A 17,881-nucleotide genomic window follows, 5' to 3' on the forward strand; every position below is an offset into this window, starting at 1 on the left:
AAGTCTTGGCAGAACAGGAGAAGTGATGCACACTTGCTGATCGGATCAATTTAAATATTATTCATGGCATATAGCCTAGTCCATGCTCTAGCTGTAGACAAAAACAAATGCACGATTATTATTTTACTTAGTTCAATATGTTACTTTCCAAACTATAAATGGCAAACAAACACTATTAAGTTAATTATGGAAATGTCATGCTGTAATCTCTTAAATTCATGCCTTTTTCTATAAATTGGATCAGGGCTGAAAGATTTTGTATACGTCCAATTACCAAAACACTACAATAAAATTCAGAAGTTCTAGAAAATTCAAGAGGATGAACCAAGTTGTCCATTTCTAGATACACAATTCTCCCCACTAATTTTCTTAAAATCTGTAGCAGAAGCTTCTTGACTCCAAATTCTCTAGCCATAAACAGCTGAATACTTTCATCAAATGGGTTACAAAAACAGTTCAAAAGTTTTCCAGTGTTCTTTACATATAACTAGATAAATGGTACGCACTCATTATTTGTTAAACCAGGTGTAGTTACAAGAGACTCCAAGATCTCCCAATTACAGGTTGTCTTTAAATTTGGGGGGTTCCCATAGCAGGCCATTTTGTTATAAGAGGTATTTACATACTATAAGCAGGATCTCACTCATTACAATATTTTTTTTTCTATTTCTTTTCCTTGCCAAGAGAAACTTTAGAGAAGTTTAAGTGGCAATACAAATTTGTTTGTAAAAGTGGAAGTGGTGTGAAGGAGAATAAATATTAGATACCTGTTTCTATGGCTTGGGCTTCGTTGGTCTTCCACTGCTCCGCTACATCATTTGCTAATGGATCATCTGGATTGGGAGCACTTAACAAGGCCTGGATCGATAGCAGAACTGTGCGGATCTGCAGTGCTGGGGACCACTTATCTATGAAGGCAACAGGCCCAGTATGATGAAGCATGAAAAAACAGGCCCAGAACTGCTTCACTTCCCTCCCGCAGACCTCTCTGGTCTTTGTATATTTACATTCTAAACATGGAATGCTTAAGAGAAAAAGGAGAAAGCTTAATAATAGCATATGCTGATAAAGATAACACTTACCTTTCAAAATATCTAAACATATTCTTCCCAACTTGTCTACATTAGGATGGTAAATTTTGGTCATGAAACGTACTTTAGGGGCTGCCATTGGGTATTCTTCAGGAAGGAATAGTTCAAGTTTAAAAGTCCCTCCCTCAAAGGGGGAATCTTGAGGGCCAGCAATGACCACATGAAAATAACGGGCGTTGCTCTCATCTGGTTCTGCTTTGATGCCAGGAACTGGTTCTGCCAGCAAACGCTGGGTTTCCTACAACAGAAAAACAAACACATTTGTGAAACAAATGTCATTTTACTAGACAGCAAAAGTAAAATTAGAAAGTTCATCTCTTGGAAATAGGCATAACAGAACATCTCCAATCTTCCAACAGGATTTATTTAGTTTATAAAATGCAAAATTCAAAAAAATTACCATTTAAATAATTACAACCAGCTGAATGCAACTGCAAGCAAATACCAATGATGCTGTCATACATTTTGGCTACAAATGTCTACAAATATGTTGATAATAAAATTAGTTAATAAAACTGATATTTTACTCAAGTAAAATAAAGTAACATTAGGATTACATAGGTAAGGCAACTTGCTCTAAACTCAACCAAAACCAAGCTATTTAAATTTAAAAAGTAAAATTAGGTTTTTTTGGTGATATTTTATTGTTTGTTTTTGAGACAGGGTCTCACTCTGTCACTCAGGCTGGAGTGCAGTGGCAAGATCTTGGCTCACTGCAGCCTCGACCTCCCTGGACCCAGGTGATCCTCCCAACTCGGCCTCTGGAATAGCTGGGATTACAGGTATGCACCACCACGCCCAGCTAATTTTTGTATTTTTAGTAAACACGGTATCACCCTGCTGGCCTCTTGGCCTCAAGTGATCTGCCCGCCTTGGCTTCCCAAAGTGCTGGGATTGCAGGTATAGGCCAACACACCCGGCCAAAAATTAGTTTTTAAACCCACTGAAAACTTCCCCTCTGAAAAATGTAATGGATTAAAGAAAGGAGATAAGAGGCCCAGAGGTACCTGAACAGGGTTAAAGAAATACATTTAACAATGCTGATTAGTCTAAAATTGACAATTAACTTCAGAGGAACCCTTAATACTCCCAACAAACATATCATTAGTTGTCTCTTTCATCATTCTCCCTCTCTCCTAAATAACTATATTATTCTTTCTCTTCTCTCTTCAAACCTCCAGCATCTCCATCCCCATCCTCACTTGTGGCTGATGTTCTGCTTCCTATTTCAGGACAAGTTAGATACTTCCATCAGTTCCCACTGTAGCATTTGGACATTTCCCTGCATCTGCACCTATACGCTCTGGCTTTTCTCCTGTATAGATGAAATGCCACGTACTCTTAGCTAGGGCCAATCGGTCTTCTTGAGCACTAGATCTTACTTATCTCTGTTCTAAATGTTCGTTCCTCGGTGCTGTAAAGAAATAGCACTTGAACATAAATTTACTTAGTAAGGCCATTTTTACTTCCTGCAGAAAGGGTACACTCGCCAGGAATTTTGCCACGAGAGTACACTGAACAAAGGAGACAGGGTCATTTATAACCTGACGCGTCCACCCTACTGCTGTGTCCAGTTTCCACTGGCTCGAATGGGACCTCACATTCTATATTTATCCTGATTGGCTAGCAACTTAGAACTTTTAAAAGAAGTAAAGGTAGAGGGGAACACAGGAAGGAGGAAGTAACTTGTGGAATGCTGAGAAAGGTAAAAAGGAAGAGGAACAGGCTATGACCTACTGCTTGCTTGCAGCAGTATAAGCATGCCAGGGCAAATATTTAGGCTAAATTGTGGGAGCTAAGAACATAAAGTATATTGATTTCTTTATTATGGTCAGCAGATATTTAAGAATGCTAGCACAGGTCTTTGAATAAATTCTGCTTCTAAGAGAAGTTACTATTCCTAATTAGATGGGGAGGAAAGTCTTTGAAGAGGAACCCCTACTTTGCTTTTTTTTTTTGAGACGGAGTCTCGCTCTTTGGCCCAGGCTGGAGTGCAGTGGCGTAATCTCGGCTCACTGCAAGCTCCGCCTCCTGGGTTCACGCCATTCTCCTGCCTCCGCCTCCTGAGTAGCTGGGACTACAGGCGCCCGCCACCGCGCTCAGCTAATTTTTTGTATTTTTAGTAGATACGGGGTTTCACCGTATTAGCCAGGATGGTCTCGATCTCCTGACCTCGTGATCCGCCCGCCTTGGCCTCCCACAGTGCTGGAATTACAGGTGTGAGCCACCGTGCCCGGCCCTACTTTACTTTTTACACGTCCTTCTCAACTATTCAAGGACACTGAATAGCATCTCTTTCCTCTTCTGAATCATCAGTTCTCCCTTCTTTACTGGATCTTTCCCCAAACTACACAAACTTGCTGTTATGTTCCCATAAAAGGAGAAAACTAAACTTACCCCCACTCACCCAAACAGCTACTGCTACTGCCCCTTGCTTTGCTCCTCTTTGAAGAGATCTGTAATTGCTCGTCTCCAATTTTCTCCTCCTCTTCTGTCTTGAACACACCCTTCAATCAAGCTGTAGTTATCACTAACTTGTTTGTTAAGGTCACCAAAACTTGTTTGTTAAGGTCACCAATGATTTCCACAAGGTTAAATCAAATGTCCAGTGCTTAATCTTTATCTTACTTGACCTAAATGCAACATCTTATCCAGCTGGTCTCCTTCCTCTTTGCAAAGCTTTATCTAACTTCCTATCACCACATTCTCATGGCTGTCTTCCTCCTTGTCTGGCAGCAGCTTCCTTTAGTTTCCTTGTTGGTTTCTTCCTATCTCCCACCATGGCAACACTGAAGTGCACCTGGGGCTCTGTCCCAGGGCTTCCTCTCTGTTTATACATTTCCACAGTGATCTCATGTAATGCAATAAATTTAAACACTAAATAGACTCTATAAGCTGAAGCCTCCCCTAATTCATATCCAGCCCAGACCTCTCCCCTGATCGTGCCTCTTGCCTCTGTAACTCCCTGCTCGATATATGCTCTTGAATGTCTAATAATCATCCCAAACTTAACATGATCTCCCTACCCACAACCTTTGCTCCTCCCATAAAGACTTCCCCATGTCAGTTATTGGCAAACTCATCTTTCCACATCACATGATCCACATTTTCCTTCATATGCCACACACCTCTAGCCTGATTGGCAAAAAAATTTTTTTTTTTAAATACCTCAAATTCTACCCAAGATAGGACTGTTTCTCACCCTTCCACTGCTACATCTCTGATCCAAGCAACCATCAGCTCTCATCTGGCATACTACAACACCCTCCTAACCTGTTCTTCCTGCTTCTGACCTCACTACCTCCCTCACAGGTCTATTACCCACAGACCCTTTAAAAGTCATAGTCCTGAGCCGGTACGGTGGCTCACACCTGTAAACCCAGCAATTTGGGAGACCGAGGCAGGTGGATCACCTCAGGTCAGGAGTTCGAGACCAGTCTGATCAACATGGAGAAATCCCGTCTCTAATAAAAATAGAAAATTAGCTAGGCGTGGTGGTGGCGCATGCCCATAATCCCAGCTACTCAGGAGGCTGAGGCAGGATAATCGCTTGAACCGGAGAGGCGGAGGTTGCCGTGAGCATAGATCATGTCATTGCACTCCAGCGTGGGCAACAAGACCGAAACTCCGTCTCAAAAAAAAAAAAAAAAAAAAAAAAGTCATAGTCCTTGTAATGGGCCCCCAAAAGAGGCTCTATATGATGCCCTCACTCCACCTACCTCTCTGACTCATCTTCAGCTATTCTCCCTCCATCCCCTACCTTCTCTGTTCCAAACAAAAATTAGCTTCCTTGTAGTTCTTTAACCTGCCAGGCATCCTCTCACCTCAAGGGCTTTGCACTTGCTCTTCTTCCCCAAAGTATCCATATGGCTTGCTCCTTCAGCTCCTAAGGTCTTCATGTTTTCTCAGTGAAGCCCTCGTAACTGAAATTGCAAACCCCATTCCACCCTATCCTGCACACCCCCTATCCCCACTCCTCAGCTTTATCTCCACAGCACTACTAACAAATCTCATTTCTACTTATTTTGTTCAGAATTTAAGCTCCATGAGAGGACGGATTTGAGTCTGTTTTATGGACTGCTATATCCTCAGCATTTAGATCACTGCCTGGCACAACAGATAATTCAATTAATATTTACTGAATTCTGAATCTCTTTGATGTTATAAAGAGAGGAAAATAAACTATCAGAATTTCATCGTTAACATCATTAAAGCAGGGTTATTTTCAGGGCAGGATGTGCACATTATGGGAAAACAAAAGGAGCCACTCAAATATAGGGAAAAATAGTCTAATTTCTACTTACATTTATTTTTAACCAGAAAAATAATCATACTTAAATAAGCTTTTAGGTATGAAAAACAATAAATGAGAATATTTTATTTACACTGCCTTCACATAAGAAAATTAATACATCTTAAACTGTTTCATTCCACAAGCTACAGGGCGTATGTTAAAAACAACAACAACAAACAACTTCTCTCTCAGCACAGTAATATACTGAAATAGTCATCATATGCAAATACAAATCAAATGCTTCCCCAAAATGTGTTAATTAAACCCATGGCCATTTTAGGTAATGTCTCTGGTATTTTAAGACTAGTTTTTTGTTTTGATCATGGTAATATAAAAGCAAGTGAGAAACTGACATGTTCTTTAGGTTCAAACTAAAACATTTTTAGAGCATTAAAAAGCTCAAGAGGCAATAATGAAGCCTCTGACCTTGGGAAGTCCTTTAACATTGTGACCAGAACAAAAGAGGCTGGTCTTCATTTTTTAGGAAAAAGTTAAGATATTAGGGATGAACAGCAGGAGTAGAAGAATGAGAAAATAACTGGATGGTAAAATTCCTTGAATTCTGGGCTCTCCTCACCTCCATCCTTTAATTTTACCCCAGATCTTTATGTCTTTAGAAAGCCATAAATTGGTTGACTGGAAAAAAAAGAAAGCCAGGGCCCAGGAGTCCCAATCCACTACTCACTAGTTACACAAAGTAGTAGCAGCTCTATATCTACTATAAAAAGCTACAGAAGGGCCTCCAAAAGCATATCCCAAAATAGCTTCAAAATCACTCTCAGTGCACAGTGGCAGAGATAGATATGGCATTTACTTTCTCATCTTCAGTTCACCCTCAAAATCAGATATTCTTTGTCAAGAATGTACATATTAAGCACATCATGTGACCTGATCAAGCCTAGATTTAATCGGAACACATTCTAAAATAAGCTTTTGCATGTAGAAAACATTTTGAAATAGTTCTTATAATATATGCTGCTCTCAAGTTCTAATGGACTGACACAAAAACATGCCTAATTGTTTCACTAAACTGTATTGGTTTCCCTAACAAACTCACAGCATAAATTGTGGGAGGGAAAAAAAGGAATAAAATCCAAACCAAATGAAACAAGTCTCAAATGGCAGCATCTGAAAAAGTCTCAACCACAGAAACTGATGTCAATTTTTTTCCTAAAAAGGTAAAAACCGGCTAGGAAATAAAATCTTTCCGGCCACTATTCAATACATGACTAACTAAAATACCTTCTGGTTTTACAATATTCTTTGGTGGGAAGACAGAGTACAGTATGATTTCTTTAAGTGAAGAAGGGCTAAACTTCCTGCTATTTCACCTATCTTTTTTTTTTTTGAGACAAGTCTCGCTCTGTTGCCCAGACTGCAGTGCAGTGGCACCATCTCAGCTCACTGCAACCTCAGCCTCAGTTCAAGCGAACAGGTCTGGCTAATTTTTTTATTTTTAGCAGAGACGGGGTTTCACCATGTTGCCCAGGCAGGTCTCGAACTCCTGACTTAAAGTGATCTGCCTGCCTGGGCCTCCCAAAGTGCTGGGATTACAAGCATGAGCCACCACGCCCAGCCTTATCTATCTTTTGGCATAAGTAATTTACATTGCAGGTGGGACGCCATGGTTCATGCCTGTAATCCCTGCACTTTGGGTGGCTGAGGCAGGCAGGGGAATGACTTGAGGCTAGGAGTTCCAGACCAGCCTGGGCAAGCATTAGTGAGACTCCATCTCTACAAAGATAAAAAAAAAAAAGAGTTGACAAATGAGATCACATAGGAAGGCCATAGTTGTTTACAGAAAAATCCTTAAATGCATTTTGTGATTCTGTTATGTTTAAAAGCAGTCCAAAGAGTGAATCCCAAATAGAAGTGAGTTTAGGGCCATGCATAACAGGAAGTACTCTAGACTATGTTCAGGAAATCAGTTACTAAAATAAGACAAGGAAGTTGGTAAAGGAGTAGGGTATGGATTTAAATAGCAACAAAATTAAGTCTAAAGGAAGGTATCTCATCTTATAGAATGCATACAATAGGTAATGCTAGAAAAATTTTTTTTTTTTTAAGATGGAATCTTGCTCTGTTGCCCAGGCTGGAGTGCAATGGCGCATCTCAGCTCACTGTAAGCTCCGCCTCCCGGGTTCACGCCATTCTCCTGCCTCAGTCTCCCAAGTAGCTGGGACTACAGGTGCCTGCCACCATGCCTGGCTAATTTTTCTTGTATTTTTAGTAGAGACGGGGTTTCACCATCGATCGAGCCAGGATGGTCTCGATCTCCTGACCTCGTGATCCGCCCGCCTCGGCCTCCCAAAGTACTGGGATTACAGGCGTGAGCCACCACGCCCGGCCTACAAATATTTTTAAAAGGAATCAAATATCTAATTATTAATAGATCTACTGGGACCTGAAGAGCAAAACCTAGATTGAAAACTACAGTAAACTATACCGTAGTTAGTAAATTATAACAATTGACATTCTGTCAACCAATCTCTATTAACCAGGACTCTTATTTTTAAGTTGAAAAATAATTTGTGCTCAGTACGAAGCAGTATCAGGTCTTAGATTTCTTCTCTAAGGCAATGATTACATTATATGCAGTAAAATTTTTGGATAATAAACAGTATTCTTAGAAAGAGTACTAATTTGTGTATGAGAAAAGTTGGTACAGTTAGTAACTATCTATATCCCAGTGCATCCTGTCTACAATGATTAGGTTTTTTAGAATATTCTCTGAAACACAAACTGCAATGTATGACCAGTAGTATCAACTGTATATCTTTTAGCTCATCTCAAACAAGAGCTGTCTGATAACTCAGTAACTGCCAATTTCATTACTGAAAAATAAGTGTTAAAAAACTGGGTGATGCCTCAATGATACCTACTCTGTAAACTCCAACCTGTCACTACATCTTTAAGTGACTCTAAAATATTAACAAATAGGGTTCTGGGCAAAGTTGTGTGTTATAGAAAAAAATATATATAATAAAGAAAAAACAAATTATGAAAAATTTATAAAATAAAACAAACAGGGCTCCTTTTTTGGGATCACTAATAAAGCAAGTCAATTCTTCATTATGTACACAACTGTAAATTACTTATGAAAATCTGCAAGTTCACCCTCTATATGCAAGTGGACATTTTTATTTATCACTTTTTTTCGTAGAGATGGGTTTCTCTATGTTGCCCAGGCTAGTCTCGAAGTCCTGGCCTCAAGCAATCTTCCCGCCTTGGCCTCCCAAAGCAATGGGATGACAGGCGTGAGCCACTGCACTTGGACCCATAAGTGAGTGTTTAAAAAATGTTACCACCAGCCTGGGCAACACAGCAAGACCCCATCTCTCCAAACCAAAAAAACTAAAAATATTAGCTGGGCATGCTGGCATACACCTGTAGTCCTGGCATACTTGGGAGGTTGAGGTGGGAGGATAGCCTGAGCCCAGGAGTTCGAGGTTACAGTTAGCTGTGATCACACCACTGCACCCAAGCATGGGTGATAGTGAGACCTCGTCTCTTAAAAAAAAAAAAAAAGTTAATTATCATCAATGGACATTTTCAAGTGCATACCCCTTGGTTCATTTTATCTGTAAGTCCTGTGAATTTTACATGACTTTGTATAACATATAACATTATTAGGAACATATAACATCTCATTATAGTAAAACTGACTGCCTATTTTCTAGCTGGGATTAGAAACAGAACCAAAGTTTTGCGTAAGCTCCCCACTACACTACTTCTTTACAAATCATAAGGCCACCTAGAGATACACTAAGATAAAAATGGTTGATGAGGACTTTTTTCTACAGCACTGCTGTCCAACAGAAATATAACGCAAGCCACGTAAGTATTTTAAAATTTTCTAGTAGCCACATAAAGTAAAAACAGGTTAAATTAATTTTAATATATTTTATCTAAAAATGTATTCAAACTATTATTTCAACATGAAATCAGTATGAAATTAATGATGTATTTTATCTTTTTTCATTGCCTTCAATGCCCACTGTGCAATTTACACTTGTACCACATGTTAATTTAGCCATATTTCAACCACTTAACAGCCACATGCAGTGATTAGTAGCTCCCATAGTAGTCTGGACAGTGAAACACAAGACAATCACGTTATAATGTTACTGCCTGGTTAACGTATTTCACATAATGGGTAAAATTTTGTACAGAAACTGTAAAGCATCACTGTTTTCCCCTCAAAAAATTCTACATAAAAAGTATTGTCAGAACATTTGACATCACTACTAACAGGAATACATGTAACAAGACTTACTGTTTGCTACAGTCACAAGATTGTGTTTGAAAAAAACAATTTGTGTCAAAAAAAATTAAATGAACAAAAATCAATTCAAACAAGCTAACTGCATGATGAAGAGTTCACTAAGGAACTATTTTAATTATGACAGTACACACTACCCCCTAGTGGACAAAAGACATCATCTACTTATTTCACCACCTTTCCTTTGCAAATGAAAAAACTGATGCTCTTAAAAGTTATTGTACCTAAGTTTGCTAAGTTTTTTAAACTTACATTATATGATCACTCCTTACTTTGGTTTTACCAAAGCAAGGTTAGCACCCACCTAAACATATCCTTGGAAAAGACCTATAGATTCCAACAGTAAAAAAAATGAAAATAGCTTAAGAAAACTTAATAAAAGCAAACCAAGCAAAGCTAAGACAATTTTGTATTCCCTTTCTGCTTTCACCTCTTGTGCCTATCTTGCTCCTAACCACTTAGACTCCCCCAGATAAGCTAACTGGGTCCATGAGAACTTCCTGAAAATGCCTATCCTAAAGTCAAATGGAGAATAATGGTTCTCAAGACATGCGCCTCCCTTGTTCTTTCTTTTCTCTTCTACTCCCACATACTTAAATCTCACAATTTCTTAGGTGACAGATTCAGAGAAGGAAAAATGGAAGAAGCTATTTCTAAGACTCTGGGTACCAAAGACTAAATCTCAGAGTACTTTAGACCAGAGTATTCCTTTTTTGGGAAAAGCTTTATTTATGAGTTGCTAGGTAACAAATAGGTAAGTACTCTCTATTCCACTTGAAGTAATAATGAATACATGGGGCCAGATGACTTGGGCTAGAAATCTCTACATCCTAATTTTTTTCCTCAACCCAAGACCAGATCAATATTTCTGTGAAGTTCAGTGAAAAGGAATGGAGACTTGGGAGCTGGAGGGACTTCTGGAAGGCAAAGCATATATAATCTGAGATACATCAGAATGTATCTCAGGTCTGAATTAGTCTGAAAGTTTCTCCCTTGTACTTCCAGTTTCCTGTTCATTACTACCTCTCCACTTACTGTAACTACGCCCAGTAACTGCTGATTTACTTCTCAGACCCTCAACTATTTGAAGAGGGGAACCCCAGCTAGTAAATGGTGGTAAATTCTAAATAAATGCTTGTTCAGTGAACAAACATGCAATGGTTAGGTACCACACAGAGCTTATGAGGAATACTGTATCTGCTGTGTTCATCGGTCGGTAAATTCCATCTCAGGAACAGCATTTAAGATTATTTCAGGGCCGGACGTGGTGGCTCAAGCCTGTAATCCCAGCACTTTGGGAGGCCGAGACGGGCGGATCACGAGGTCAGGAGATCGAGCCCATCCTGGCTAACACGGTGAAAGCCCGTCTCTACTAAAAAAAATACAAAAAACGAGCCGGGCGAGGTGGCAGGCGCTTGTTCCCAGCTACTCGGGAGGCTGAGGCCGGAGAATGGCGTAAACCCGGGGAGCGGAGCTTGCAGTGAGTGGAGATCTGGCCACTGCACTCTAGCCCAGGCAACAGAGCTAGACTCCATCTCAAAAAAAACAAAAAAACAAAACAAAACAAAACAAAAGATTATTTCAATCACTGACAATGACAATGAACAAAAATCAGAATAATCCTACTAACAAACTATCCCAGCAAGAAGAAAAACTGTTAAGCTGAATTCCTTTATTTCTTGTCTGTTACCTCCCTCCCCAATTCTTTTGCCCACTAAACACATTAGGTTGTATTGCAGTCTGTGGATATTTTCCTCCCTACCAGTCTGTAAGCCCCATAAAAGCAGGGACCACATGCAGTTATCAAGCACTGCTCCAGATATGCAAAGAATCAATAAAAATCTCGGGTAACAATTAAAAACAAACCATGCCAAATACTGACTTAAGTGCTATAGATGTATTAGCTCATTTAATCCTCATACTCATTTTACAAATGAGGAACAAAGAGTAATCAACCAAAGCTAGTGAACAACAGAGCCAAGATTCAAATCCAAGCTGTTGGGCTCCATTCAGTCTGGCTTCAGAGTCTGTTTCTTAATCTTTTTTTTTTTTTTTGGTCGGGGGAGACAGAGTCTCGCTGGAGACTAGAGGGCAGTGGCCCAATCTCAGCTCACTGCAAACTCCACCTGCCAGGTTCACCCCGTTCTCCTGCCTCAGCCTCCCGAGTAGCTAGGACTACAGGCACCCACCACCTTGCCCAGCTAATTTTTTATATTTTTAGTAGAGACAGTGTTTCACCATGTTAGCCAGGATAGTCTCGATCTCCTGATCTCATGATCCGCCCACCTCGGCCTCCCAAAGTGCTGGGATTACAGGCGTGAGCCATCAGGTCCGGCTTACTACATAAGCAGTAAATGTCAAATGTTTGGCAGGGACAGTAAACAACACAGGAGTTAAAATGGCTATTTTCAGTCCTTCATAATTGTGAAGTGGTGCTTCATGAAAAAGGTAAATTTAAGCCATAATGTCATTAATTTTTTTTCCTTTTTGAACTGGCAACCAAAAAAGTATAGTCTTATTAAGATAAACATAGAAAAAAACTGCTTTGATTGAAAAATTGGTGTATACTATTTTGACCTGGAATTATCTATTAGATGGTAAACCATTTTGCCCATCTTTGATACTGCATGAAATCAACATGCTCTAAAATGTTTCGTGATTCTGAAATATGAATTTACTTACAAATGTTTATTCACTGCTTATTTTGTTCATGGCACTGTGGTACTAACTAACTGGAAGGAAGAGCAAAACTTCTTGGCATCCGGCAGTTTATTTCATTGTTTGAGCAGTCAAGGTCTTAAGAGAAGGTACTGGAGGTGTGAGTTAGGATACTACTAATATACGAAGAGCAGAGCCAGATTACAGGGCTATTATGTTCTTGTTTATTTCTAAAGTCATTTTTTGAGTTTTCTGGAAAGATTAAAAACCTTGTCTCCATCTTTTTTTCCTCTTTGCTTTTTCAAAGATTTCCAAATATTGGCATCACAGCTAAAGAGGGTGTCAACTATTCCTTCATAAGACACTCATGAAGTTCTTGGTGGTAAAAATGTCCTTTGAATATTTAGCACTATAATTAGTAGACTCATGGCAGTTAAGCTTCTCCATTTTCTATGGTTCCTGATTTGATTCATTGCCTGAACTTTTTTTTTAGCACCAGCTCAAAAAATAAAAACAAGACTTTAGTGATTTAAATAATGTAGCTGTCTATCTTAATGAACTCTGTATCTCAGGAATGATTTGACAGAGATGTCTCAGAATGCTGAATGAAAAGAAAGGACCTAGCTTAGTAACACAGTTCACTGGGATTGCTGTGTGCCATGGTCCTCAAGGCACTATTAACAAACCCATTGCATATTTTAGGTTCTGGGAGTGGGTATATAACTTAGCAGGTGAGGTAGGAAATGTTCTTCTGTATTCATCCTGATTAAAATTAGGGAAAATTTTTAAAAGCTTGTTTATGTGGTGAACACTAAAATCATAAGATTTATTAGCAAAAACTAATGAACTTGTTTTTTCTTTAATCCATTTTATGTAAAAAATGATGTAGATTGTGGGTTTTCTTCTTTCATAAAATTTTACTTGGTTTTTTAAGTTGGTAATTCATTTCAGGCCCTTATGTGTAGTTTTAGTCATCTGTCTATGTTAACTATTAAAAAATTCCCCCACTCATTCATATGTTCCTTTAGCTCCCACTCCTTAGTATAATGTTGGAGCTGGAAGATTAAGAAAATTGTAAAAATTTAAAGTAACTTGTAGAAAAAGAAAAATTTACCTGTGGTCACACAAAAGGACTTCCTGGAAGCATTTAGGGCAAAATGAGGTTGGTAGTATGTATGCAGCACTCCCTGCGCATCACAAGCAAAGAAATAATCCATTCTGGAGAGAACTGCAGTAGTTACCACTAAGATAGCAACAGAGTTCTAGTGGTAGCATTCTGTGCTTGACATCAACAATCACACCGCACACACTGTAGAATGTGTTGCACACAGTGGGAGCAGTGAAATCACCGTGATGTGATTCTGAAGTTTGTTCCTGGCTCCCTCTTTTCTTTGGCCCTCCTGAAGAATGTGTGAGGTACCTAATAATTCTTAGTATCATTTCTGCTTAAACTAGCCAAGCTGGCTTCTGTTGGTTGCTAAAAATAAAGTCTAAACTCAATAGGAAAGGAAGTGAAGAACAGGTAACAGTTAACAGACCAGGGCAGGAAGGGGTTTGGGGGCTGGTAAAGAAGTTAAGAAGCTAAATATCTCTTTGGGATTAAATGAAGTCAAAAGAGGAGAGCATATAAGTCAACTAATCTCTTTATCAAAGAACTTCTATTTAAGAGCTTGTGAAGGAGGAGCTAATTTCACACTAGACAGTTAAATTCAACTAAGCAGAGCTTGGTGTACCTAGTGCAGGGCAGGGCAGGGCAGGGCGGGGTGGGCGGGTGGGGGCGCTGAAGAGTTAGCACATCTGAATTTAATTCCAATTTTAATTGTACCAATGTGATACGTGACCACAGACAAATCATTTACCTCTCCAGCCTTCTAAAACGCCCCTTGAACATTTAAAAGATTCTCTCTAGCACTAAAATTGACTGAACACTTTATTATTATTAGAATGAGTTAAATCTTATTGCTATATGCTTCTTTCTACTGGAAGGTCCCCTTTTGTAATAATATTCTTTAGGCCTATAATTACTGTTCTAGTCTTCCCTGCTGAAGGAGAAGGATATTATGAACTGTAATCCTGGTATTTATGCCAACGTTTAATATCTAAATAAAGAGAAAATTTGTTGCTAAGGGCACCTGCTTTTTTCCCAAGTTGTTTTTTTCGCTTGCTCATTAAAGAAATACATAAAATTAATCTAAATAAAATTAACCATTCTCCTAATAACCAAAATCCAATTAACATTCTAGAATGTTTATATTTTTGTTCTGACAAAGACAAAAGCCCTTAAAAACAGTTTAATATGTCCACATTTTTTCACTCCTGTGTTCCTGTAGCCTGCTTTCCTCAAGGATGGTTGATTTACAGACAAATCAACATTCTTTAAAAACCATAGGGCATAAACAGGTACTTTTCCTGGCCTACAAGCTAGTGACTATACTAGTATAGCTACCATGTATTTACTTACTTGACCCTTTTTCTTCAGGTTACTTCTGGTTTCAAATGCAGCAATCACAACAAAATTTAATGCCTGAGGATTCCGTAATAGGTAAGGCAAGACAAGAACAGATGGAAGCAGAGCAGATGAACTTTTCAGCGAAGCAAACAAAAAACAAGTTACATTTCGCTCAGATTTGCATTCTCAATCCAATTGTGCCAGTAACATAATTTTGTATAAAATCCAAACCATCAGGAAAGAAAAATTAAAATAGTCTCTCACACTCTGCATACTAACTTTGAGATAAATTAGGAAGCATAGAAGCATGCAGATATTGGAGGGCTGTCTCCCTCCCAGTAAGCATCCTCTGGCAGGGCTAACCATAGCGCACAGCTTTCGGGAGAGGACCATTCATATGACAGTCTGCATAAATGGCGCCTCTTGAAGTCATACAGTGAAAGGGCCTAAATACTTTGAATTAAAAAAATAAAACTTCAATTTAGCAGTTGCAAAGATAAACTTTATTATTACCTAACCCACAGAAAATGGATTACATATATAATTTTAATAAAATCAAAATGTTATTTACTCAAAACATCCGATTTTGCTATTCACTGTTGGTAAATGAACATTCACTGTGCTTTCACAAAATCTATGCCTCACTTCAGAGAGTTATATTTAATGTTATCTATTTTGTGAAACAAATACATAAATGAACAAACCATTTTCCCACACACTAGGAAGACATTCAGTCTTTTTATGTTTATGGTGAAGCAGCATCTTTGCCAAGTCAGAAAACAGTAATAACCAACACTACATAAAGCTCAGTATTATGTTAGGATCTGTTCTTTACACTCTAATCCTTCCAATTACCACAGAGCTAGATTAGTATATTAAGCAGATAAAGAAGCAGAGAGGTCAAATGAGGTTACCCAAGCTATTATTTGGCAGAGCTAGAAATCAAACTTAGAGTCTGGCCTCAGATTCTTTGCTCCTGCCATACATAAACATATATTTCATATTCCCTAAATCAGTGTTTTACGCTGGAGAATTAGGAAATAAGGGTCTCTGAGCCATAAAACATTTTAGTCATGAAAAGCAGCATTTCTACCATCTTGAAAGTCAATTGTCAATTAAGAGGTCAGCAACAGACAACAGTAGGAATGAACCTTCTGTAAGCCATCCCTTACACACTTTCCTACCTTACTGTCTCTCCAACTAAACTAGTTCCTAGAGATCAACACCTGTATCTAACATTTGCAGACCTAATGCTGGACACCACAATGTGTCTCGCATTTCTTACCAGTTAATGAACAGATCAACTGCAGAACTACCTGAGACCAACCCCACAGAGTAAAGAAAATTACTGACTGGGTAAAAAGGAAATTCAAGAATTTCCAAAACTGGTAGGCCTAGCCAGGCGATGACTGTAAAGAGAAGGAGTATGCAGAAAAAAAGACTTGCAAGACTCCAAACCCAATCTTTACAAACTATTTCACACTTCTGTCCAAAAGCCTTAGCTTTGACACTATCCCTACAGGTCATACACTTAAATGAACCAAATACGAAGCACCAGAGATACCAGCCTTATCGTTTCTTTTGCCCCTCTAAGCAGCTTCAACAATCTAATAAGCATTTTCCTTGATTTAAAAAATGATCATTGCCTCAATAATCATGAGTTGACACATTAAAGATGATTCTTTCCCCCTATCTCAAGGTTTTGGGAAGAATCTGAAATGAAACAGCTTAGTTAGAGACTTTAATATTTCACAGATTACCAATTAGGTCTGAAATTTGAACAGTCTTAAGAGATCCAGCTGGAGTAAATAACTCAGCAGATAGATTTTTTATTCTTCTGTGATTTCAGATTATCTTGTCCTGCACTACTAAGCCAGAGGAGGAAATGATCCAGACAACTCAGATTTTAATGTAACTGAAATAAGCACAAACTTTCATACTAGGGCTGATGTGTTACACTAGAGTACCCATGGACAATAATACTGAGTCAAATTCATCTACTTCATGTGGATAGCTTGAGCCTCCGAAAGAATGCAACAATACATTCAAAGAATCTAAATGCTGGAATCAGTTTTTCCTAGCAACACGAGCCTGCCATGTATTACGTGAAACTGCATCCAAAAAAAAAGTCATAAAAGTAGCCCTGGGAATAACTAATTTAAATAGTGTAAGTAAACATTAGTTTTCTTGAGAAAGGAAATCAGGTGGCTGGAACACAGGTAGGAGACACCCTGCACGTCAAACAAGCTTAATCAAAACAAGAGCAAAAAACCCTATAAAACCTCTAATCTGACAAAGTCTGAAGTCAGGTCACATACTGCCATATCTCAGGAGCTTCTTACCCATCCCTATCTATCATGGGCTGGGCCAGGCCAGGCAGTTTTCTATCTTTAAAATCTCTGCCCTAGGAAACTAGTAAATCAGACATAAAGTCAATCAATGTCTCTTACTTTCCTTCTACACTTGATGATGCTGGAGGTGGGACTCTGCCAGGGGCTCCTAGTTTAAGTCTGCAGATAAGGGGCTGCTAAGGGAAAACTGCAAGAGAGAACAGTGCTGTCTCCCCTCTCATGGGTGCATCAGCAGATTTTTTTTTTTTTAAGCTCATCATCTATCATTAGTGTTAGTGTATTTTATATGTGGCCTAATTCTTTTTTTTTTTCTTCTGTTGCCCAGGCTGGAGGGCAGTGGCATGATCTTGGCTCACGGCAGCCTCTGCTTCCCAGGTTGAAGCAATTCTCCCACCTCAGCCTCCCAAGTGGCTGGGATTACAGGCATGCGCCACCACACCCAGCTAATTTTTGTATTTTTAGTAGAGACAGGGTTTCACCATGTTGGTCAGGCTGGTCTCAAGCTCCTGACCTCAAGGGATCAGCCCGCCTCAGACTCCCAAAGGGCTGGGATTAAAGGCGTGAGCCACCGTGCCCAGCCATGAGACAATTCTTATTCCAGTGTGGCCCAGGGAAGCCAAAAGGTTGAAAATCCCTGTTCTAAAGCAATGCAGGCTTCAAATGTGACTAGTTTTATGAGAGCCAATACAGATTACCTATCTCCTAAAAATTCTACCTTGCTTCCCTTCAGCACTGTCACTTTTTAAAAGATTTTAT

At 39.1% G+C, this 17,881-nt stretch overlaps 1 protein-coding gene across 1 annotated transcript; it reads right to left on the minus strand.

Moving 5' to 3' along the window:
* UBE2N (ubiquitin-conjugating enzyme E2N) lies at positions 1 to 5,016 on the minus strand. Its single transcript, XM_011933816.1, has 4 exons — positions 4,916 to 5,016; positions 1,083 to 1,329; positions 768 to 908; positions 1 to 91 (listed from the first exon to the last, which is right to left on the minus strand). The coding sequence occupies exons 1-4, from the start codon at positions 4,988 to 4,990 to the stop codon at positions 51 to 53; spliced, it is 504 nt and encodes a 167-aa protein (XP_011789206.1). The 5' UTR covers positions 4,991 to 5,016; the 3' UTR covers positions 1 to 50.
* Between the last annotated feature and the right edge of the window lie 12,865 nt (positions 5,017 to 17,881).

This window comes from Colobus angolensis, unplaced genomic scaffold, assembly GCF_000951035.1.
Source record: "Colobus angolensis palliatus isolate OR3802 unplaced genomic scaffold, Cang.pa_1.0 Scaffold10, whole genome shotgun sequence".
Lineage (NCBI taxonomy): Eukaryota > Metazoa > Chordata > Mammalia > Primates > Cercopithecidae > Colobus > Colobus angolensis.

What these genes read in the sequence shown, in the direction of transcription:
- UBE2N (XM_011933816.1), bottom strand. Translation starts at nt 4,990, where the DNA reads ATGAAGACCTTAGGAGCTGAAGGAGCAAGCCATATGGATACTTTGGGG. An exon ending in GCAAGTGCAAAGCCCTTGAG is followed by an intron (nt 1,330 to 4,915) that starts GTGAGAGGATGC and finishes TTTCTGTTGTAG; the next exon opens with GAAACCCAGCGTTTGCTGGC. An exon ending in AGCCCAAGCCATAGAAACAG is followed by an intron (nt 92 to 767) that starts GTATCTAATATT and finishes TTTTGTCTACAG; the next exon opens with CTAGAGCATGGACTAGGCTA.